A 25717-nucleotide genomic window follows, 5' to 3' on the forward strand; every position below is an offset into this window, starting at 1 on the left:
AGCCTCCTTATAAAATATAAATAGACGACCCGCCTCCTGGCAGCGGGCTGGCTGCCCATCCCCTGTCCCGCCTCCGTTAAAACCGGAAGGAGGCGGGTTCAGGTTTGGGTTCCGATTTTTAACACTTTAACTACCCCATGCCCCCAACACACCCATTTTTTAGGTTAAAATCCCCTCTCGCCTCAAGTCTCTCACTAGCTGTGAGAAACCTTATAAAAGATTGATTAGTAAGATTTATAAATTCTACTTCAAATTGGACAATGCATAGATATTCCATTTAATGTACAACACTGTTGATGAATCGCACACCATACCAAAATGCTGCAATAGTTCCTAACTAGACTACTGATAAAGGCATGTTTAAGGCGCCATTGTTAACTGAAAAATCTTCTTACCACTGTGACATGCTTAAGGAGAATGTTGAGGGTGGAGTTCAAAAACAGGAATTGTATTATTGGCAGTTTAAATTTGAACTACTTTGATCCAATGCTGCCAATGTCTTCAGAAGGAGTATTGCTGCACCAGTTTTTTTTAAACATTAAGGAAAAAGTTAACATCAATTTTATAGACGCAATGTAGAAGTGTAACCTGGATTATTTCTTTTTGGTTTTTGAGAAATTAATATTTTTTGGCAATTCTGTGGCTTGCTTAAAGAACAATGATGCTGTATGTTATAGAATTGAAAGAAAATGCTGCAGAGAGAACAGATATTTATGCAATTCAAGTAATTAAAATCTGAGAATAGATTATTCCAGATTCGTATTCATTGATTAACCGTGGTGCAAGGATACTCCATTTTCAGTAGCTTAAAAATGCTTCGATCACATTTTCTCCCAAAAATTTTGTTTACTCTTTTTTTTCTACTCATCAAGGTGAGGGATTTGCTGGCAAATGGAACTCTGCCCAGTATCAGCATCAAGCGCTCCTCGGTCAGGTATAGCACATCCAGATGAGGGTGTAAAGCTCCCTCTACTCTGCCCCAACAATGTGCTTTACCCTAACTTCTGAAGAATACTATTGCACTAGTGTGACACATTTGTTGTTCCAATTCCTACACTAGCCACCCACCCTGTGGCTTTTTGAGTGAGATGGAAATTTGTGCTGTCGGCCCATATTTACTAGGAATTGGACTGAGACTGCCCAAACTCATTTCACAGCAACAGACAGAGGAGATTTTTTATCCCATCAGTCTCTGCTGAATTTATACACTGGTTCCAGAGATGAAAAGCAAGTGTGGCATTTTGTTTTTCCTCTCTAAACTTTCTAAGTGACTCTTCATATCCCTCTTTGGATGTTTTAAAAATAATAGGCAAGTTGAAAGCTATCAAAGAAGTTGTATATGCACGTAGTATCTTGAACATTAATAACTTGGAAGTAATAGTTGTTCCAAAACTAGTGAAAGGAAGTGCTCTTAACTTATACTTGATCCCTTTTGAAGGTGAACATATTGGAAATGATGGGACCAATTTCCCTGACCTTTGTGGCCAGGGAGGTGAGTGTTCCCTTTGTGCAAAGGTAATGAGAAAGGGGTAGAGACCTAGATGGCTGGGTCTGAGCCCCTTGAATGCTGCTCTGAGAGATTGCTGGGTGGGGGAGCCTGGCCTGCACCTAAAGTAGATGCAGGACAGATGGAGCTGTTTATATCAAATGGGGGGCTGTCCTATCTCTTGCCTTGGATGCTGCACTTGCTGAGCACCCAAAAATAATGGCGCAGTGGGCTGCCCCTCGGAGCGCACCAATCAGAGGTCCCAGGGCAGGGCAAAGAATTTCAGGTAAGGCATGTCTTTCAGTGCTAGGCCCAGCTCTCAGAAGTTTGATCATCAGTTCGTGTTCTAGCTATCGACCTCCATCAGCAGGCAGAAGATCCTGATTACCGAGGTAGATGCAGCTGCCCCTGACTTTTCAGGCAGTACCGCCAGGCGACAGGCTTACACTGGGTGGCCGCCAGCCCATTTAAATGGCCCTGGTTAGGAAATCTAGATGTTCCTGGGTCTGGACAAGCATCACACTCCTGGTGTGCTGCACCTGTTTAGTGCCCAGACTGTGGTGTATGTGCCTTTAAGAGCAATTATGGTGTATGTGCCTTTAAGAGCCCCAGGTGTGCGTAATGCCGGTAATTGCCACTTGGGCTATATAAGCCTGTGTATTGTGTATATCCTTTAGAAACCCCCCCCCCCAGACTTGCTTAGTAAATACCTATGAACCAACTCCTGTATTCAGTGTCTTTATCTACACACGGACACTACAGTGGCGACGAAGTGGAAACGGACTTACCTGCAATTCGGCAGCACCTCAAGGACATCGATTCCTCCAGCGTCCAGAAGACTCGAGGAAGTAAGAGAAACTGTGGTTTCACCAGCTGGCCAAGCTGGTGACATGTACTGCGCTAATCCTTCCTGGGCGTCAGGCTGGAGCTCCAGCGGCGGGGTCTACAGCTGAGACAGGCAGCGAAATCGGAGGCAAGCAATAACGGACTGGGAGGGTGCACTCGAGAGACGGCCGGCGCGGCAAGCAGGTCAGCGTTTAGACCTCCGTCGGGAACGAGTCTCCAACAGTGAATAAACGGAAATCACAGTAAAACAGCGTTGTTATCGGTAGCAGCGGCGGGAAAGCGCGGGAAGCGCCATATCTTTGCTACAGAGAGGGGAAAAAAAAGCGCGGGAAGCGCCATATCTTTTCTGAAATGCCTAAATCTGGTAATATTGAGGCTTTTGATGGCGAAATAGAAGATTGGACCACATACGTGGAAAGAGTAGAGGTTTATTGCACTGCAAATGGAATAACAGATGAAAAAAAAGCTTCAGTACTTCTGAACTTAATGGGCGCGAAGACATACGGGCTGTTACGAAATTTAATCACTCCAGCCAAACCAAAGGACAAGACTTTTAAAGAAATTGTTGATACCCTGCAGGAGCATTTAAACCCAACACCGCTGCTGATAGCGGAACGATTCAAGTTCTTCAAGAGAAATCAACACAAGAATGAAAGTAACGCTGATTACCTAACCGAATTAAGAAAGCTATCAAAGTACTGCCAATTCGGAGCAGGACTATCGGATTATCTTCGAGACAAATTTGTTTGCGGTCTCTTAAGTGAAGGAACACAAAAAAGACTGCTTTCTGAAAAAGATTTAACATTGGACAAAGCTTTCAGTATGGCTGTATCATACGAAGCAGCAGCAAAAGGAGCTGCAGAGATACAACAAGAGACACAGGACTTCGGCACCCATAAAATGACACAGGAGTTCGGAAGATGTTATCGCTGCGGCAGATCCACCCATAACCAGAGGGACTGCTGGTTTAAGGGCAAAGCATGCAGGCAATGTGGTAAGATTGGACACATTGCACGGGTATGCCAATCTGGACAAAATAAATCCACTGACAGAAAACAAAAAATCAATAAAGAAAAGTACAGGAAGGTACAAATGATGACCGACAATAGCTCCGAAGACCAGAATAGCGATAGCGACTAGGGAACAAGAGACTAAGCTGTCTCAAATTACATAATGTACTTGCCAAAGAGGATTACCAAACCATTTGGGTTACCCCCACAATAGCAGGGTCCCCAGTTAAAATGGAGCTAGATACAGGATCAGCTCTAACCGTAATAAATCGACGAGATTACGAGAGGCTATTTTCGCATATACCTCTAAAAGACACATCCATTATCTTAAAAACATATACGGGGCAGAAAGTCTACCCCAAAGGAAAAATAAGGGTGCCTGTGGTATACAACGGCAAAGAAATACAAAAGTTGTATTTATACATTCTACAAGATGGTGGTCCACCGTTGTTGGGACGTGAATGGATAAGGAAGATACGTTTAGACTGGCACTCCATTCAGGCACTGACGGTGACCAGTAAGGAAAAAAACAATGATGACATCATACCTGAACGATTAAAAGACATCTTGGCCAACGCCAAAGAAGTGTTTCAAGAGAAACTAGGAACCTTGAAAGGCATCACCGCCTCAATAAAAGTGGAAGATACAGCAATTCCAAAATTTTTTAAGGCAAGACTGGTGCCATACGCAATACGTCCGGCAGTCGAGGCAGAGCTGAAGAATTTGGAAAAGGCAGGCGTATTATCCAAAATAGATTGGAGCGAATGGGCAACACCCATTGTTCCAGTCATGAAAAAAACATTGAAAAATAACTCTGAGGAACAGAAAAAAATTCGCATCTGTGGGGACTTTAAGGTGACTGTAAACCCGGTCCTTCACACGGTACAGTATCCTCTTCCGAGGATAGAAGATATTTTCGCCTCCCTATCCGGAGGGAAACGTTTCACAAAAATTGACTTGGCACAGGCATATCTACAGATGGAGGTTGAGGAGACCTCTAAAAAGTATCTCACAATAAACACACACAAAGGCCTGTACCAGTACAATCGACTGGTTTTTGGAATAGCATCAGCTCCAGCTATCTGGCAAAGAGCTATGGAGCAAGTCCTGCAAGGGATTCCGGGGACTCAATGCTACCTAGACGACATCCTTATAACAGGAGAAAATGACAACGAGCACCTTGCCAATTTGGAGCAGGTGCTCACTAGGCTGAAAGAACGGGGCCTACGAGCAAATCGCCCCAAGTGCGAATTTTTCCAAAATCAGATATCATATTGTGGCCACATAATTAATAAGGAAGGGTTGCATAAGTCACCTGAAAAAATTGAAGCAGTTATAAAAGCCCCAGCACCTGAAAATGTTTCACAATTAAGGTCATTCCTGGGATTAATAAATTACTATCATAAATTTTTACCGAACTTATCAACTATTCTACACCCTCTTAATGATCTTCTACAGACAGGAGTGATTTGGAAATGGAACGAAGACTGTAAACGTGCCTTCCATAAATGTAAAGACTTAATCACATCCGAGAAAATTTTGGCTCATTACAACCCATCACTACCAATCAGACTGGCGTGCGATGCATCCCCTTACGGCATAGGAGCGGTATTGTCCCATAGATTCCCTGATGGCTCGGAACGGCCGATAGCTTTTGCGTCACGCTCATTGAACTCAGCTGAGCGTAACTATGCCCAGATAGACAGGGAAGCACTCAGCCTGGTATGGGGAGTGAAGAAATTCAACCATTACCTACACGGACAAAAATTTACCTTGCTGACTGACCATCAACCCCTCATCTCCATATTCAACCCGAAAAAAGGTGTCCCCATTATGACGGCACAAAGACTACAGAGGTGGTCCCTTTTTCTAGGGGCACACCAATACAACATTGAATACAAAGGGTCAAAACAGCATGGGAATGCTGACGGTTTATCACGCCTACCGTTGCCAACGATAGAAGAGGCACCTACAGTAGACCCAGTAGAGATATTCCACTCTACCATAGTGGAATGTCTACCGGTGACAAATTCTGCCATTGAAAGGGAGACAAGAAATGACCCTACTCTCTCACGGGTCTACGATTTAACAGTGAAGGGATGGCCAGCACATGGCGAACCACTGTTGCCAGCATTCTCGCAAAGAAGAGAACAGCTGTCAGTGTGCCGAGGAACCTTGATGTGTGGATCCAGAGTGGTGATTCCACCCAAACTCCAGGATAAAGTGCTAAAGGAGGGGCATCTGGGTGGAGTGAAAATGAAGAACCTAGCTAGGGCGTTTGTATGGTGGCCAGGTATTGATGGAGACATCGAAGATATGACCAAGAGCTGCCTAGGATGCCAGAAGGTCCAAAATGCTCCGCCACAGGCCCCTCTACATCCATGGGAGTGGCCCTCATCTCCCTGGCAAAGGGTGCACATCGACTTTGCTGGTCCATTTATGGACTCAATGTTCTTAATCGCAGTTGATGCACACTCCAAGTGGCCGGAGGTAATAAAGATGTCCTCCACCACCACGGAAAAAACCATCACAGTATTAAGGACCATATTTGCCAGGAATGGGCTGCCGGAGCAGATATGTTCTGATAATGGACCGCAATTTGTGTCCGAAGAATTCAGAAAGTTCTTAAAGAACAATGGGGTAAAGCACTACACGTCCGCCCCATACCATCCCGCCACCAATGGATTGGCTGAAAGGTTTGTCCAGACCTTCAAGAAGGCCATCAAGGCCATGGGTAATGAAGACATAAAACTTCAGCACAAGGTGGATAACTTCTTATTTGCATATAGGAATGCAATGCATATGGTTACTAACCAAACTCCCGCCATGATGTTCTACAATAGAAACCTAAGATGCCGGCTGGATTTGGTCAAGGCCAACATCCGAAGGGACGTGGAGAACCGGCAGTTCCAGGGCATGAATGAAAGGCCAACTAGGGCCTTCCAGATAGGCCAACCGGTTTTGGCCCGGGACTACCGTACCGAGAAATGGCAGCCTGGAACTATCTGCACACGATTAGGACCACTGATGTATACCGTGGACATCGGAGACAGCATAATAAGGCGCCATGCTGACCAAATCATCAAGTCATCCGAAAAGGGACAACCTACACCACCACTCTATACATCTAACGATGAAGTAGAGATACCCATAGCTACCTCCGATCCGGTGATACTGGAGCCCGATGAACCCGACACTGGCCTTCAAGCCGAATCAGCCTTGCCAGAAGAACCTACTACACCACCAGAAACTACTACACCCCCGAGGCGTTATCCGGACCGAGTCAGGAAGCCTCCTGAGAGACTAACTTATAATTAATTAATACAGCAATGTATATTATTTTGCATATAACATGTAATTAATAATTACTTAAAATATGATGTACTAGTTAGCTAGAAGGGGAGGAATTGTGGTGTATGTGCCTTTAAGAGCCCCAGGTGTGCGTAATGCCGGTAATTGCCACTTGGGCTATATAAGCCTGTGTATTGTGTATATCCTTTAGAAACCCCCCCCCCCCCCCCAGACTTGCTTAGTAAATACCTATGAACCAACTCCTGTCTTCAGTGTCTTTATCTACACACGGACACTACACAGACAAGGGAGGGGGCCCAGGAAAAAAGGCTCTAACCTGTTGCTGTGTTCATTCTATTGAATGGTAAGCACCATAAGTTTAAAAAACAAAACAAATTTAAGCCAACATTTTGTTGGTGACTTTTCCTTGTTGCACTCAGTTTCCAAAAGACTGCTGCAACCCTACACTGTTTTTAAAAAGATAATTGATTTACTTTTGTCCCATACATCTCCTCACATGTTCATGTAACTATTTATGTTTGTGTTTGGACCACTTTCTCAACAACCCGCCCTATTCATGGTTAGGGTCTGCTCTGATGGTCACTTGAGTTAGGGCTATGCCACTAAAATAAGAGCTTATAGTGAGAAATAGATCTTATTTTGTGGTGGTATATGTCAAGAATTGTTATTACCTGTCCCACAATTCCTGCACAGGGTAGTGAGCATACAAATTGCCGCGAAGCAGCTAGTTTCTATCCCACTGGTACTACTTGCGCTGTATACTCTGTAACATACTGACTTGACCGCAAACTTGATGGTTTGACTGTCTTGCATACCAAACTGCAGTACTGTTTCCTTTGGCCATTGTTGATCAACTGATGGCTGAGGGAGGGGTTATGTATATGACGTTGATCTGCTCTCAGATTAACTGTTTGCAGAGCATAGATTTAGTTCTTGTACCAGAAGATATTAAAACAACAATTTGATGAATATTTAGCAGAAAGCTGTAAAAGGTCAGCATTAGTAGGTTTTAACAGAATGATACAAATCTCTTGTGTTATAGTTTGAGCAATTCCAAGGTTTAAAAAGAACCACTACTACTGTACACCGTCTCTGCTGTGGAATTATAAACTGGATTAAATTAATCATTATTACAGTAATGACTTTCAGTTTAGACCTACTCTTAAATCTGCATCTGCCTCTCTTTGCAGGGGGGCAAAGCAAATTGACCTGACGTACCTAATAACATTTAATTCATTTGGAGTGGGTTTGCTGGCCTTTTAACCTCCCTATATTACACATGCGAAAGATGAAAAAAAAACTCTCATAAAATCAATCAGAATTACAGCAGAGACTTAATCACCTACTCTTAAAATGGATCCTATTTTGCAATATTACAGCCAATAAATAACCATTATGTGCAGCCATCTGTTTATAATGAATTAAACAGATTTTTTTGTAAAAGTGTTATATGAATATAACATTTTAATGTAGACTGTGCAACAACCTGTGATAATTTTTGGATAAGTCAAAATTCTCCCCACTTTAAATAAGGCAAAACTGAAGCCATCCTATTTTGCTATCATCACTTTCTACATGCTGCTGCCTTTATCTCCATCAACCTCCATGACCGCTCTCTTGCTAAGTCCAGTAGTATGGAACAAGAACATATTGCTTCATTCTGAGCTTCGTTTACTTCCCCATATGCATTCCACCATCAAAATTTGTTCTTCCTGTTTTGCGATATTCCCAGTTTCTCTTCCCCCCCCCCCCCCCCCATTGCTGCCAAGATTAAAAAATCCATGCCTTTATTACCTCGAGCCTCAACTTCTGTAATGCTCTTGTAGCCAAACTCCCCCACTTCCACCCTCCAAAACTGCAGTTCATTCAGAATGCCGCTGCCCAAGATCTTTCCTGCTCAAAGCTGAGTATTTCTATTACCCCAATCGTTGCTGGGCTTTCCCAATACCCTATGGACATAAGAACATGGAGCAGGAGTAGGCCACTCAATAAGATCATGGCTGATCTTCTACCTCAACTCCACCTTCCCACACTATCCCCATGTCCGTTTACTCCCGTAGTACCCAAAAATCTATCGGTCTCTGTCGGAAAATATACTCAACAACTGAACATCCACAGCCCTCTAGGGTAGAGAATTCCAAAGATTCACAACCCTTTGAGTGAAGAAATTTCTCCTCATCTCGGTCCTAAATGGCCGACCCCTTTGTCTGAGACTGTGATCCCTGGTTCTAGACTCCCCAGCCAAAGGAAACATCCTCCCAGCATCTACCCTGCCATTTTATATGTTTCACTGAGATCACCCCTCATTCTTCTAAACTCTAGGGCATATAGGCCTAGTCCTAAATCTCTCCTCATAGGACAACCCTTCAACCCAGGAATCAGCCTGGTGAACCTTTTGTAGCACTCCCTCTAAAGCAAGTATATCCTTCTTTTGGTAAGGAGACCAAGACTATACACAGTACTCCAGGTGTGGTCTCACCAAGGCATTCTCCACATTATATTCCATCTGCCATATTCTTGCCCACTCACTTAATCTGTCTATATCCCTTTGCATCCTCCTCACAACTTACTTTCCCACCTAGCTTTGAATCTTCAGCAAACCTGGATACATTATGCTCGGTCCCTCCGTCTATGTCATTGATATAGATTGTAAATAGCTGAGGCCCAAACACTGATCCTTGCGGTACCCCACTAGTTACAGCCTGCCAACCTGAAAATGACTCGTTTATTCCTACTCTCTGTTTTCTGTCCGTTAACCAATGCTCAATCCATGCTAATATATTGCCCCCAATCCTATGAACCTTAATTTTATGTAATAACCTCTTGTGTGGCACTTTATCAAATGCTTATTGAAAATCCAAAGACACTACGTCCACTGTTTCCCCCTTATCTACTCTGCTAGTTACAACTTCAAAAAACTCCAGTAGATTTGTCAAACACTATATCCCTTTCATAAATTCATGTTGGCTCTGCCTAATCATATTATGATTTTCTAAGTGCCCTGTTACCATGTCTCTAATAATAGATTCTAGATTTTCCCAGCTACTGATGTCAGCCTAACTGGTCTACAGTTCCCTGTTTTCTTTCTCTCTCCCTCCTTTCTTGAATAGTGGGGTTTACGTTTTTTACCTTCCAATCCATGGGGACTGTTCTAGAATCTAGTGAATTCTGGAAGGTCAAATCCAATGCATCTGCTATCTCTGTAGCTACCTCTTTTAAAACCCTTGGATGTAGGCCACCAGGTCCAGGGGATTTGTTGACTTTAAGTCCCATTAATTTCTCCAGTACATTGTCTTTACTAATACTAATTTCTTTAAGTTCCTCATTCTTGCTAGACCCTTGGTTCCCCACTATTTCTGGAATTTCTTTGTCTTCCACCGTGAAGGCTGAAACAAAGTATTCGTTTAATGTCTCCCGTTTCCTTATTCCCCATTATAATTTCTCCTGTTTTTACCTCCTAAGGGACCCATGTTTACTTTCTTTTTACATATCTATAGAAGCTTTTACAATCTGTTTATGTTTCTAGCTAGTTTACTCTCAATCTCTTTTGTCTTTCTTTATCAATTTCTTGATCATTCTTTGCTTAATTCTAAAATCCTCAGGCTTACTACTTTTTGGCAACATTAAGCCTCTCCCTTTAATCAAATACTATCTTTAACTTCTTTTGTTATCCACGGGTTGGACTACTAATCTCGTGGGGTTTTTATTCCTTGGGGGAATGTATATTTGTTGTGAATTATGAATGAATTCTTTAAATGTTTGCCATTGCTTATCTACCGTCATATCTTTTAATCTAGTTTCCCAATCTACCTTAGCCAACTCGCCCGTAATACCTACGTACAGGAAACTTTGTGCTATCCGGAGGTGAGCTATCCGGCAATCTGGAGCCACCGGCAAAAATCAGCAGCCGTTTTTTATTCATTTTTGTTTGTTTTTTTTGCTTTGTTTGAACAGTCAAGCTGTGCAAGGTCTGTAGCTATAGCAACAGCTTCAGCTACAGAGCTTTAGGGCCATACCCGAGTGTTTAGAAGCTGTTGCTAAGCAACAGTGTTTGTTGTCAAATACGGAGATAAGAATCTCCGTATCTCTCAACATTAACTCTGGAGAGTACGGCACTTTTTAGGCAACGGCAGCAACTTGGTCCCGTGGGTGCCGGATAGCACAAAGTTTCCTGTAGTTTGCTTTGATCAGATTTAAGACTCTAGTTTCGTATTTAACTAAATCACACTCAAACTCGATATGAAATTCTATTATATTCTGATCACTCTTCCCCAAAGGCTCCTTTACTACAAGGTTATTACAAGGTCATGCACTTTGGATCTGAGAAAAACAAATCAGAATATTTTCTTAATGTTGAGAGTCGAGCAGCTGTGGAGGAGCAAAGGGATTTAGGTGTCCATGTACACAAATCTCCGAAAGCTAGTGCACAGGTACAAAAAGTTATCAAAAAGGCTAAAGGAATGTTGGCCTTTATCTCAAGGGGGCTGGAATACATAAGTGAAGAAGCGATGCCTCAGTTGTACAGAGCACTGGTTCAGACCCTATCTGGAGTACTGCATTCAATTTTGAGCATCTGACCTCGGGGGGGGGGGGGGGGGGGAATATATTGGCCTTGGAAAGGGGTACAATGCAGATTCACCAGAATGGTACCAGGGCTTAAAGATTTAAATTATGCGAACAGGTTGCATAAACTTGGCCTGTATTCCCTTGTGTTTAGATGCCTGAGGAGTGATTTGTTAGAGGTATTTAAAATGATTAAGTGGAACAGAGTTGTTTAAGTTTCTTTTATTACAAATATACATAGTTATTTAATATCAAACTTGATTGTAAATATAGTATAGTTTATATATGGTACAGTTTAATAATGCAATCCATGAGGTCGTCATTGCAATTTTATTCGTAAGTTCCTTCATTGCACCAACCTCAAAATAATTTTTTGATAAATCATTTTAAATATTTCCCTGAACTCATTTAAAGCATATGTGCATAAATTGATTTTTAAATGTTTTATTTAAGCCTTATATATACCCTTGTATATGCTGATGAAAGCAGATCCTACACCTGCTTTTACCAGCTGTAAGAGTTGCGTGGGCAGTTCTTCTTAGACTGTCCCTCGGAACCGAGGATGACTTGCTTCCACATTAAAAATGAGCTCTCGGGTGACTGATGAGTCCAATGTGGGACCTACAGTCTCTGTCACAGGTGGGGCAGACGGTGGTTGAGGGGGCGGGTGCTTGGGTTGACGTGTGCTCCTTGCGCTGCCTGCGCTTGGCTTCCACTTGCTCCCAGCAAAGAGACTCGAGGTGTTGGGCGCCTTCCCGGATGCTTCTCCTCCACTTTGTGCAGTCTTGGGCCAGGGATTCCCAGGTGTCGGTGGGGATGTTGCACTTTTTCAGGGAGGCTTTGAGGGTGTCCTAAAAGCGTTTCTTCTGCCCACCTGGGGCTCTCTTAATGTGTCGGAGCTCTGAGTAGAGCGCTTGTTTTGGGAGTCTCGTATCGGGCATGCGGACGATTTTACCTGTCCATCGGAGCTGATCGAGCGTGGGCAATTGCTGGGCAGTTGTTGGGCATATAGCACAACCTGCGCAAGCAATACTTGTTTTTCAGGCGATTTGGCTGATCTGCCAAGGCGTACCTTGACAGATCGCAAGTTCTGGGAGCGAAATCCAGAAGTTGCAGGACCTTTCAAATGGATTACGACAGTGTACTCAGAGACCGCAATTTCAGGGCCATAATGTTCTGCTAAACCGTACTTTGCAAGCAAAAATGCTCGCTAATGTAAGAATTGTTTTCATTCTCTAGTTGATGGTTTTCAATTCTTAATGGCATAATTAACTGCAGTAGATATCAATTTAAGCTGTTCCAAAAAGTAAATTGTTCGGAAGGTGTCCATTACAAATTTATATGACTATTTGTTTCCCCCTTCTTTGAGTAATGCAAGATAGAATGTAATATTCGTTGCAGAAAGTGCTTGAAAATTACCCCAAGTTTATCAATTCATCACGGGTATAATAGTCTATTGTACACTTGATGTGCTATGATGGTTCTTTTCTTTGTGAGTTACAGCTGTTTTACCCACAAGAAAGAATGATAATGGCCCGGAATTTGTGTTCGGGATGACGGCGAAATGGCAGCATACGCCGTCATTCCGCCTTTGAAACTGACCAAAACTTCAGGATTGGCACATCCTCAAGTTGCGGTCTGTCATTCACAGCTCCGACACAGGCAGTGCTGTGCCCCCCGCCCTCCACAGAGCCAGCAATCAGTGTAATCACTTAAATCAGGGAAACTGACGAAAACGTTGGCTTTTCCGCAGTAAGTACGCTGTTAAATTCCCTACTAAAAGTTAGACCCACAGGGATTAGGTATAACTGGGGTTTTAACAGTATATTGACTGCTAAACAAAGGTTAAGGGCCTTTAAAACTAATTTTAATTTTGTGCAGTGTGAAGTTTGTCCATTTTAATAAAAATGTAATTTTTTAAGAAACTTCAGTTTGTCCATCTTTATTTCAGGTTTGCCTTTTCCCCATGTGAGAGCCCCAATCTTTGTTTTGAGATCTCTAACGTTTTTAAAAAGTTAGAACTTAAGAGCTTACTCATTTTTTTACTCAAGCAAAATACTGCAGATGCTGGAAATCTGAAATAAAAACAGAAAATGCTGGAAATACTCAGCAGGCCAGGCAGCATCTATGGAGAGAGAAACAGAGTTAACATTTCAGGTCGATGATGAAGGGTCATTGACCTGAAACGTTAACTCTGTTTCTCTCTCCATAGATGCTGCCTGACCTGCTGAGTATTTCCAGCATTTTCTGTTTTTATTTCACTTTTTTTTGAGAATTCTGCATTTTGATTGGATGCTTGGACAGCTTGTTGACGTCACAGCAGCTCGCAGAAGGGGATCCCCACTAACCTCCATTGAGTTGAATTGGATGTCGGAAAACCCGAAGTTCTCGACACAAGAGATCGCGAGATCCTTGTGTGAAACGTACTTTGGTGCCAGCAGAGAACACCGTCACTTCTCCGCTGACAGTAAATTCTGGGCCATTGTATCGTTGCTGGTGTGATATCCTAGATAACTTTTTGTGTACGGCTCATGGTGAGTCAGAGATTATGCTGTTACAAGGGTGAAAAAATGCGGGGTGTGAGGCAGGCATGCACATGGCTGTTAAAAGGATTTGGAAAGAAGTTTGAGAAATGCACATTGATGGTGAAGTAAGAGCTTTTGAATTGGTTTCCATAAATAAATAAATAACATTGTCCTTACCCATTGCGGGTAGATATATTTAAAAAAATTGTTCCTTTCACATACTAGTTAGATTTTTTTAAAAATCTGTGCATGTAACTGCTATAGCTACATTAAAATAAGCATCCCTTTGAATGTAGTTCATTGCATCATTTTTCCTGTCAGTTACTTCAAATAAAGTTCATGCTTTAGCTTCTATACAAGAAAAAACAAATTGTCCTTTCTTTATTGGTAGCTGTTTTCTGACTTTTTTATAGATTGGTAATTTTTGTATCCATTTTTGAGTTGAGCGTTCCATACCTGTTCAGTTATTTCTTTTATGAATATAAATTTTGATCCAATTAGATACAAGTGTGACAATAAAATTGCAGATGTATAAGAATGATGGACACATCGCATGCCAGATGCAAGCTATAAATATGTAGATATTTAGAGATTGAACAGTATATTTTTTGAATTGTATTTGAAATCAACACAAAATACATTGTTTACATTGCTTGCTTGACTCCTGTTAGTGATGTTGGGTCTACATCACTGCATGGCCTAATTCCTTCCAAGTAAGGAGATTACTAAAGGGATAGACTTAACTGACTTATTTTACTAAAACACACTATTTGTTGTCAGAATGTGTGAGAGCCCAGTGCAACATATGTTTGTATTTCAGGATCACTTGAATGTGTTCCATGCAACCTGGAGACAGAAGATGTAGAGGATCTCTATTCATTGGCGCTATATTATTATGCCAGAACACCTGCTTCTTTTAGAAAGGTACATTTATTTTTGAAAAACAAATACATTAGGCTTTTAATTTTGATCCATCTGTAGCAACTTAATATACAAACAAGATTCAGATTAGGTGGAATCCTTTTCAAGAATTTGTATAATTTGCTTTTTAAATTTTTTAGTAGCATAGATTTAAACTAATTATCAAATATCATCTTAAAGAAGCACATTTTTCTATTTAAAACGGTCAATATTATGTGGCAAGACTGGAATTTCTGCTTTTATTTCATACTGCTTTTAAAATAGCTAGAGTTAACATGGAAGATGTCTTTCATCACAAAAAATTAATGGGAGGATTGCAGACAGTACCTCTGAGAAAGTGGTGAAAGTCTTTGTTTAAAACCATGCTTTGGTGACTGGGATAGCTTATTTTAAATGTTAATATAGGCAGATTAACAGACAGTAGAGCAAACAATTCTATTTATTCTGAATACTGAGCGATCAGGAATTCATACTGTGCCGACATTTGTCTAGAGGAAATGTATGTGGGAAAGGGCCAATATCCAGACATTAACACCTCGGCTCGCAAGGCACAAGATTTTTTAAACAGTTTGTTTGCTTGAAAAGAAACAGTTAAAATATGAAAAGTTCAATGGCATAAACTGCAGCTTGGGCTGCTCAGCTTTTGTTTTGGCTAAGGCATCGAAACTCTGTGGGTGAACTGAGGTTTGTGCCATGCATTTACATCTTATCTTGAAGATCTGCCAAGAGACAAACCTGGCACATTCATCTAAAAGTCCTATTGCTTATCACATGTTAAGAAACCCTGTTTTTAAAAAAAAAAAGTATGTTAACCTGTTTATGGACTGATTCTAGTTTCATTTTTTTTAATGTGCTTGAAATATTGTGACTTCTGTTTAATTAACCAGTAGATTCATCTCTCAAGTAGCTTTAATCTGTATGCATTGGTCTAACAGTGTTATACCCCATTACCTTTGCAAAATGTGTACATCACATGCATTCTTCACTGAGTAGTATACCATGAATATCAATTGATGTTAGAAATGGACATGCTAACCCATACATGGCACATACAAGGCCACTGGTTTTGGTTCATAAGAATTCTGGTCTGTTTATGAAATCTGCCACCTAGCTGTGAAATACAGGAAACTTTCTGGTATCCGGCACGGACGGGACCGAGCTGGTGCCGGTCTATCAACAATGCCAGAGAATCGAGCGCTATAGTTAAAAGATACGGAGCTCAGCGCTCCGTCTAAAGCAACAAACCCTGCAGCTTCAAAACAATCAGCACAGCTTGCAAGCATCTCTGTAGCTTAGCAACAGCTTCAGTTAGACGCTTGCACAGCCAGAAATGAGTAAAAAAAAAGTAACTAAAAGTAAAAAAAAGTTATCTGAACCGACTCCTGAATTTTGCCGGTGAACCGACTCCTGAATTTTGCCGGTTAACCGACATTTCCGGTTATTTAGTGGCCAGTTAATCGAAAGTTTCCTGTAAGACAAAAGTGTTGGGGAAAAATTCTGAACTGTAACATTGACCAGAATTTTCTGTGGGTCGTGTGGGCGCAGTTGGAAGCGGGTCGGCAGGGAAATTTGAAAAACCTTGGAGCGGGTCGGGATCTCGCCCCCACGCGCCTTTCCCTCGGTTGCGTTTGCCAGCGCGGCGGCGACCTGAACAGCAGAGGCGGCTGAGGTAATTGCGATCATTATGAGGTACTTGTCAGACCCGTAAACCTCTTTTTAACCCTGCCTTTCAAATTTCCCCGGATGAGCACGGGAATCACTCGGCTCGGGAACCATGTCTGTGAACCTGAGACGGAAGTTCAGTGGTCATTGATTCACCTCATTCGTGCACAGCATGAAAAGTACAATAGAAACTCCCACCTAACAGCTAGTCACTTTCCTAAAGCAGATGCTGTTGCTGAGTGCATTGTCAGCACAGGTTTAGCTTTCTAGAGGTATCAAGTGTTTCCAGCAAAGCTGGGATCCACTGTCACCTCATTGGTAGAACCTATCACACCATTGACAGATTGTTTCTGTCATCTCTACTTGACCTGCCATCTATTACATCAAAATGGGTGTCATTTGTACTGTCTCACTTTGGTCCTCCATGATGAACCCCAACACCAGCAGCACCAGGCACACCAACAACAACAACCCCACCACCACCACCACCAACCTTCTTCTCAACTACCTGATGATGCACAGGACAGAGGGCATTCGCGCAGGGCTGCACCACGCCGGAGGTGTTATCTCCAATGTAGGGAATACAGACCGAGGATGAGCTTCCTCAACATGACTGAGCAGCAGTGCCAAAGGCGGCTGTCGCGCCAGGTCGTCGGACACTTGCAGATTGCTGGAGCAAGACCTGTAGCCCAGAGGAGCGGGTGGACATGCCTTACCAGTGGCTGTCAAAGTCACCAGCGCCCTCAACTTCTTCGCCTCGGGCTCCTTTCAGGGATCTGCAGCAGACATTTGCGGCATCTCTGTCGGCCGCCCACAGATGTTTTATAAATATATTCAGAGTAAGAGGATAACTAAAGAAAGGGGCCTATTGGAGATCATGAGGGTAATCTGTGTGGGGAGGTTATTTCCAGTGGGGTTCTGCAGGGCTCAGTACTAGGTCCCTTGCTTTTTGTGGTATATATCAATGATCTAGACTTGAATATAGGGGGTATGATTAAGAAGTTTGCAGATGATACTAAAATCGGCTGTGTGGAAGAAGGAAGCTGTCGACTGCAGGAAGATATCAATAAATTGGTCAAGGTGGGCAGAACAGTGGCAAATGGAATTCAATCCAGAGAAGTGTGAGGTAATGCTTTGGGGAAGGCTAACCAGGAAAGGGAATACACATTAAATGGTAGGATACTGAGTAGTGTAGAGGAATAAAGGGACCTTGGAGTGCGTGTCCACAGATCCCTGAAGGTAGCAGGCCAGGTAGATAAGGTGGTTAAGAAGGCATACGGAATGCTTGCCTTTATTAGCCGTGGCATAGAATACAAGAGCAGGGGGGTTATGCTTCAACTGTATAAAACACTAGTTAGGCCTCAGCTGGAATACTGCGTGCAGTTCTGGTCACCACATTGCAGGAAAGATGTGATTGCACTAGAGAGGGTACAGAGGAGATTTACAAGGATGTTGCCGGGAGTAGAGAATCTTAGCTATGAGGAAAGACTGGATAGGCTGGGTCTGTTTTCCTTGGAACAGAAGAGGCTGAGGGGAGACCTTACTGAGGTGTATAAAATTATGAGGGGCATAGATAAAGTGGATAGAAAGGACCGACTTCCCTTAGCAGAGGGGTCAAAAACCAGAGGGCACAGATTTAAAGTAATTGGTGGAAGGTTTAGAGGGGATTTGAGGGGAAATTTCTTCACCCAGAGGGTTGTGGGGGTCTGGAACTCACTGCCTGAAAGGGTGGTAGAGGCAGAAACCCTAACCACATTTAAAAAGTACTTGGCTGTGCACTTGGGATGCTTTAACCTGCAGGGCTACGGACCAAGAGCTGGGAAGTGGAATTAGGCTGGATAGCTCTTTGTTGGCTAGCGCAGACACGATGGGCCGAAATGGCCTCCTTCTGTGCTGTAACTTTCCATGATTCTATGAGATGCATCACACAGGTTACTGATGCCCTGTTTGACAAGTCAGCCAATTATATCAACTTTGCCACTGATGAAGCCAGTGTTACTGAGCTGGCGCTGGCCTTTGCCACTCTGGCTGACTTCCCACGGGTGCAGGGCATCATTGACTGCACACATGTGGCCATCAGGGCACCCCCATCATCACCCAGGAGTCTTTATCAACTGCAAGGGCTTCCACTCCTTCAGTGTGCAGCTGGTCTCCCACCATAGGAAAATCATCATGGATATGTGTGCCAAATTCCCTGGCAACTTCCATGACTCTTTCATCCGGTGCCAGTCCACCCTCCCTCAGCTCTTCGCTTCTCCAAACACATTTTCTGACTGGCTGCTTGGAGACCAGGGCTATCCACTGAAGACGTTGCTCATGACATCCTTGAGAAGGCCAAGTACTGAGGCCAAGGAGAGCTATAATGAAAGCCACATTTCCACCAGATGTGTCATAGAGCAGACAATAGGCATGCTGAAAATGTGCTCCAGATGCCTTGACAGATCTAGAGAAGCCCTTCAGTACGCACCAGCCAGGGTCTCAAGAATCGTCGTAGTCTGCTGCGCCTTGCACAACGTAGCGCAGCAACGAGGATTAGCGCTGCATGAGGAGCAAAGCTCTGAGCGCACAGCCTCTTCAGGGTAGGAGGAGATGCAGGAGGAGCATCAGCTGGAAGAGGAGGAGGAGGAACCAGCGGTCCAGATCCCAACCGCACCCGAGCACATTGCTGCCCAGGAGGCATGGGATGGCTTCTTCATGGCCAGATTTACTTAACCACGCATATGGCTGCCACATGCTGTGCCAGGTTTGCACCACCTCACATCAACACCATAAAGCATCCCTACAATGACCAAGCCATTCCTTTCACACTGACCACCATTGCTGGAGGTAACGTTATCTCTCACCATTCACTCCAACTCACTAAGCCACTTCCAAAGTTGCATACAAATTTGTCCATGACCAGAAAGTGGTGAAAATAAATAGTTTTATGTGTGACCTCACTGTAATGGAAACTTTACAGAAACATTTATTAAAACACCCAAGTGGCTACCCTTGTGCATCTGCTTGTGTTTCATCTTTCTCTTACGTGTGCTTCTATAAGGTGCTACCCCTGTGGCTTCAGCAGAGGCAGAGGCAGCCTGCTCACTTCCCTGCTGTGACTGCAGACACTTTTGGTGGCTGTCCTCTGGGTTTTGGAGCCTGTGATGGCCCCGCCAAAGACTGCTCCTCCTGCGACTGTACAGGGGCAGACACGGCCATCATGACCCAAGGAGCCATCTGGGGCTCGGGCGGGGTGGGGGTGTCAAGGGGGGAGAAGTGTGAGCCCTTTGAGAGGAGCCACACTTCCATGTCCCCTCTCACTATCATCCCTCTCTTGGGCCACCCACACTTCCCTGCTAGCAAGGAGCTGGAGAGCACCTTGCTGCACAGCAATGGGGCCATGAGGACCCACGTCTACGTTGACATCTCTCCTGGAGAGGAGGTCTATTATCCTCTGTCATCTATTCTCCATAGATAGCCATCTATTCTCCATAAATAGCATGTGCTCCTGTGGGTGGTCCATTAGCTGCTCCATGCAGATGGCCATCCTTTCCATGGAAGAGCCTACAGTCGCCATCGCCTGCGACATGGTGGTGCTCATGTTGGAGATGGACTCCTCCATTCTCTGCACATTTCCAGACATCGCGGTCACAAAACCTGTCAAAGCCACCTGCACTTCTTCATTCACCTCCAGGATTGTCCTCTCTCTGGATGGCCCCCGAGGCTCAGTGTCTGCATGCAGCCGAACAGAGCTGGGAGCGTCCTGCGCCCTCCGGCGAGGAGTCACCACTGCTGTCCCTGTCTCCACCTTCTGCTCTTGCTCAGTTGTGAGTTGAGACACCAGGTGACAATACTACTCTATCTCGCATTGCACTCACCCAGGTGTGCGTATCTGCGCTGGTGCTGAGTGCACTTATGTCTGGTGACGATGCGGCCTCAGAGGAGTCGTCTTGTTGTTCCTCATGGACAGTGCGGGGGGGACTCTTGATGGACGTGTAGGAGAGTAAAAAGATGAGTTGGATATGTCATATCAAGAATGGGTACAGATACCATTATGCACATGATCATTCACTGGCTGCTGACATCAGTCCCCATGAGTGACTGCTGTATGCCATGTGGCTGTATGAGATGTAATTCTGTCACCAGGTTGCTGAGATGTCCCCCTCTCTCCGTCTCCCACCTCCAGCTGCTCTGCGACTCCTGACACTTCCAAGGCAACCTCCTCTGCTGATGCTAAGGTGGAAAATGATGAAGGGCCACCTCCAGTTCCGTCCCTCTTTCTCATTGTGGGCTCTCTCCTCCCGCAAGGAGGGAAAGAAGAGAAAATTGAGTGAGAATGATGGAATAAGTGTAAGGAATGGATGGGTTACATCTTTGGAGGGTGACTATGATGGAGTTAGGTGCCAAAGCAAGTGGCCTCCTTGTGTTGTGTTAGTTGGTATGAATGCATTGGATGAGGGGGAGTGTGAGGGGTTGTTAGTCAGATGGGGATGTGATAATGTAGATAGAGCGAGAGGGATGGGTGGACATGCAAGGTACCGTTGGTGTGACTATCCTAGATGAACCTTCAAATGCAACATGGCCATGGCTCCTTTAAGTATCCTGGCTAACGACACGTCATCGATGATGTCATCAGACCCGCACCACTTAATAGGGCCAAGTAACGGTGCCTTAATAGGTGCCATTGACAGAAAGTCGATCTCGGGAGCGGGATGGAATGAAGAACGGGGTCGCGACCTGCCACTGCGACAGCCCACACCTGACCCGTCCAGGTACAGAAAATTCTGGCCATTGTTTTTTATGCCTAAAAATTATAAGAAATTTAACAAATATAAGCTCCTTTAGGGATTTAAAAAATATTTGGTCCCCAATATTGACTCTTCTGGGTTCAGCTGGCATTTTGCATCTTAAGATTGTGTTTTGGCTGAAACATGTAGTTAGTCTTTAATGCTTTTGTATCTGACCACCTGATTTTATTATAGTTCTGTTTTTTTCAATAGATATATTTTGGACTTTTTTTTTGACAGGAAATTAACTGTTTTTATATTTCCTCAAACATGTTTTGTATACTGCATTTCCAGCTGAGAAGGCAGTCTGCAAGGGGTTGTAATGCAACTTTGACTCCCTTCTGACGTATCCTTGCTTCCTTGAGGGGAATTGCTTAATCTCTGCCACCTTGCCTAACATCTGCATCTTGGATAGGAATCTAAGTGGAGAATCTAGTTAGACAGACCAGAGACCTCTTGTTCCACCAGGTTGGCTTCATTAACATCTTAATACTTCATTGAGATGAACTCCAACTTTTAGTGTATTGATAGGATAATTTGTTTTGGCATCTTTTAAAGTTGTATAACTGCATTTCATTGCCGGATCAATTTTTAAAAATGAGCAAATCCCGTTATCTAGATACTTGATTCTTGGGCCTAGAAATTTGGTTGTGGGTCCGCCAGGGCTTTAGCGCCCGAAATTTTGCGCCGGCGTTAATGCCGCTGCGCCCGATGAAAATTCGGTTGCCCCGGGCCCAGACGGCGGCGGGCGCTAATGGAGGGTTTTTGCGCCTCACTATGGGCGTTCAGTGCAGTTTTGAGGCGCTAATCCCCCGCTGCGGCACCCGAGGCGGTGCGGCAGGCTGGGGTACTGCAGGCCTCCTCCTTCTGTTAAGGAGGAGCTGCCTGCAGCCGACCGCTGGCCGGTTGATTCGCCCGACAAATGAGCCCGGCACCTCGGGGAAGAGCCGGGCTCGCGGGCCACAGACATCAGTGTCGCGGGGGGGTGGTGGAGGAGTCCGGGGAGGGAGGTGCGGGCAGGCGGCCGCCGGGAAAGCGGCCGGCCGCCGCTCCACCTTTATGCGCCGGCGCAAAGGTGTGTTACATCCCTTTCAACAATCGTTGGTTGCGGCTGCCACGGGCGAGGCGGCCGCAACTGAATTTGGGCTTGGGGCCGGGTTACCACGGCAACCGGGACGCTGCGCACACCGATGACGTCATCGGTGCCGGCGCAGCGCTACTGGCTAACGCCGATGGTAGGGCCCAACGCAATTTCGTTACCAGCTATAATTCCGGCGCAAGACCCTCTAACGCCTCTAATTGGGCGCTAACCCCACCGAATTTCTAGGCCTTGAATTTTTGCAAGAGTTGGGGCTGCCAGCATTTTGTTTTCCCAAAATATTCAAACCAAGAGATCATCATCATAGGATATATAAGATATACGGCGCAGAAATAGGCCATTCGGCCCAACCAGTCCATGCCGGATCGGCAACAGTGGTCACTGTCTGATGCGCTATCAATTACTACAAAAGACTGGAAGTTGAGAGTGTAACAAACAGGCTTTTATTACCAAAGAACAGAGCATGCCTCTCGTGGTTGCCTGGTATCCAAAAGGGCAGGGGGCTGCCGAGCAGTCACCTTTATACCCGGCCATGAGGGTGGAGCCAGGGGCGGAGTCAGCTGAGGCATGCACAGACAAGTACAACAATGTGCAAGAGTGAACAACAGTGAACAACAATACTAACAACAGTGGTTTACCACACTGTCAACATCAGGTGGCACAGTATGAGCTGATTTGCCAGCTCCCTGTTCTTTGACACACCCACTTTTGACTCGAGCTGCCACAAACCTAAGAGCTACCAAAAAATTGTTCCCCAATACCAATAATGGGGTGCCACCCCTTCCCAGCTACAGAGGTTATTGCAGTGAGCATTAAAGGCAGTATGATCCTCAAGTGCTTTTCACAATTTCTTTTTGGTTCCATACCAAAGTACATTCATGTAGATTTCGCTGGAAAAATGCTATACAGTAATTACTTTTATAAAAAATGAAAAATTTGAGAGATCGATATTTCTGAAATTCTGTTTAGTTTGAAAAGGTGAATATTGGCGAATGAATGAATACATTTGTTTTTATGAGGCATTGCTAAATAAATGAGGAATTCAAATGCTGCATTAAGTTTGGACATGGAAGATTGGTGCAGGATGACTTGGGGAAGTGTTAAGCTTCTGTGCAGTGTTTACACTAAAACATAGTTGGTGTCAAGAACTTGCTACATCCCAAATAATATGCCTGAACCAGAATCCCACTGTTGCACCACTGCAGAGCTTTATTTTGCTGTTTTTTTCTCTCTGATCTTGTCTGCAAGGAGGGAGTGAGCTATACTATTGTTTTACAATTCCCAGATCCCCTTCCGCTTGGTGGTCTCCCTGTGGCACATACCAATCTGGTAGGCAGGCAGTCTGTTATGAGGGTTCTTCATGTGCTACTCTTGACACGCTGCTCAGGGGTACATAAGCCAGGCCTGGGATAACTCTCCTACTGTATGCCTTGGTGCCTCATAACACAGCTAAGAATAGTCATTCACACACTGGGCATGCATCTGCTTCTCACCACTGTGCGACGCAGGAAGGTAGAGCTCCACATGCTGTGTTGCCATGCTGTCTGTTTTGATTGTTTTCTTAGTGTTTGGCAGGTAATACTGGCATAATTGGTATTTACCCTCCTTATGTTTGCCAATTGCAGAGGAGCATTGACTGCCGTGAAGGCCACAGCCACATCTTTATGTCTTCATTGTTGAAATACTGTTGTACAATGATTGGAACCATAGGGAAGACTGAGATGGAGCATGTGAGGAGGAAAGGGGGAATATGTTTTAATATAGGAAAAAAAACTGCACAAGGGACAATATAATATGTACACTATAACAGTATAGTTTAAAAACAACTTTGAATGACTGGGCGCTGCAATGCGTTAGCAAGCTGCTCTTTCATATCTCGCACCTGGGTTTGAATACAGCCCAGATCCAAGGGATGAAAATTTTCCTTCACTGCTAGCTTGAAACTTATGTGAAATAAGTTTGGGCAATGTGAAGCCAAATCCTGGGCATGCACCCATGTACCAGAATTGCCCTAATTTTGCACTACATTCGCAGTTTCACTCGGAGGCCACGAGGATAGATGATATGAGAAATGAAAAACTCGCACTCAAGAATTAGCGGCACTGTTCATAGAGTATAAGAACAAATTTGTAATTATATGGCACCTCAGGGTGTCCCAGAGCTCCTCACAGCCAATGGATTACTTTTGAAATGTACTCACTGTTGTAATGTAGGCCTACATGGCAGTCAATTCGCACACAGCAAGGTCCTACAAACAATCTTCCCAGACCAGACTACTGGAGACAGAGATAAGAGATGGGAACAACTGGATAATCTGTTTGTCATGTTTATTGAGGGATAAATGTTGGCCAGATACTGAGAGAACCACCTGCCACCCCCTGCTGTTCAGATAGTGCCATGGGATCTTTTACATCCACCTGAGAGGGCAGACCTTGGTTTAACATCTCATAGAGTCATAACGGCACAGAACGAAGCCATTCGGCCCATTGAGTCTGTGCCGGCACCTCCCTCAGTACTGCATTGAACTATCAGCCTAGATTATGTGCTAAAGTTTCTGGAGAAGGGCTTGAATCCACAACTCAGTAACTCAAAGGCAAGAGAGCAACTACTGAGCCAAGACTGACACCTGAGAGTAGTGTTAGTGCACATTGTTGGGGCACAGTAAAGGGAGCTTTATTTTGAATCTGACCATGGAGTGCTTGATGCTGACCCTGAACGCAAAAAGTGGAAAAATACTGCATTTTCCTGCACTGACATTCCTCACCTTGATAAGCACAAGCATTCACCAAAAAGGAACACTCTATTTTCTGTATCATTGTCGAAACATCTCTGAAACAGTAAAGTATCTACCAGAGGGATCCAAGATGTAATGAGGTCAGCTAGCACGTATCAAGGTTTGGGAAATTACACTGGCTTTTATCTAATAGATTAATTTCTTAAGTACAGTTGAAGTATTCCTTGCATCTTGATGTTCTGTAAACTGCACAGATTCAAACACTTTCAAGCCTCCAGTTTCCTTCTGGATCAGGTGGTTCATATTGCTTCCAGTTCAATTCCAGATATTTCTAAACAGCAGTAAAACTATTGCTATGTAGCTTTTCATAATTATTGTTCACGACTAATACCATTGCTCTTGGCAGGATAACCAAAACCTGTTTGGAAGTAATCTGCTGGGCCTGAAGGATGATGAGATGGATCTGAGCCAAGCTTTATGCTTGCCCGTTTCAGTATCAGAAATACTACAGGCAAATCAACAGCAAGGGGTAAGATGTACAAATAAATGTCAACCTATTTAAACAAAAGAATTGAGCAGACTGTGAAAGCTATAAGATTTGTATCATGCCTGTTGTTTGTTCACATGAAAGACTCATCATGAAGTATCAAGATTCCTTTTGTATGAACAATGTGTCTTAGCAGACAATGAGTGTCTGTTGACTAAAAGCAAAATACTGCGGATGCTGGAAATCTGAAATAAAAACAGAAAATGCTGGAGACACTCAGCAGGTCAGGTAGCATCTGTGGAGAGA

General features: G+C 44.0%; 1 protein-coding gene across 2 annotated transcripts in view; it reads left to right on the forward strand.

Annotated features, from left to right (window-relative positions):
- tbc1d23 (TBC1 domain family, member 23) overlaps positions 1-25717 on the forward strand; it is an 87849-nt gene that overhangs the window by 27462 nt on the left and 34670 nt on the right. For both annotated transcript variants that reach the window (XM_086007008.1, XM_086007009.1), the window contains exons 8-9: positions 14563-14666; positions 25331-25453. In XM_086007008.1, coding sequence (XP_085863134.1) covers positions 14563-14666; positions 25331-25453 — 227 coding nt within the window. The remainder of the gene's footprint in view (positions 1-14562; positions 14667-25330; positions 25454-25717) is intronic.

This window comes from Somniosus microcephalus, chromosome 14 (assembly GCF_052327205.1).
Source record: "Somniosus microcephalus isolate GS21.2 chromosome 14, FLI_Smic_1.0, whole genome shotgun sequence".
Lineage (NCBI taxonomy): Eukaryota > Metazoa > Chordata > Chondrichthyes > Squaliformes > Somniosidae > Somniosus > Somniosus microcephalus.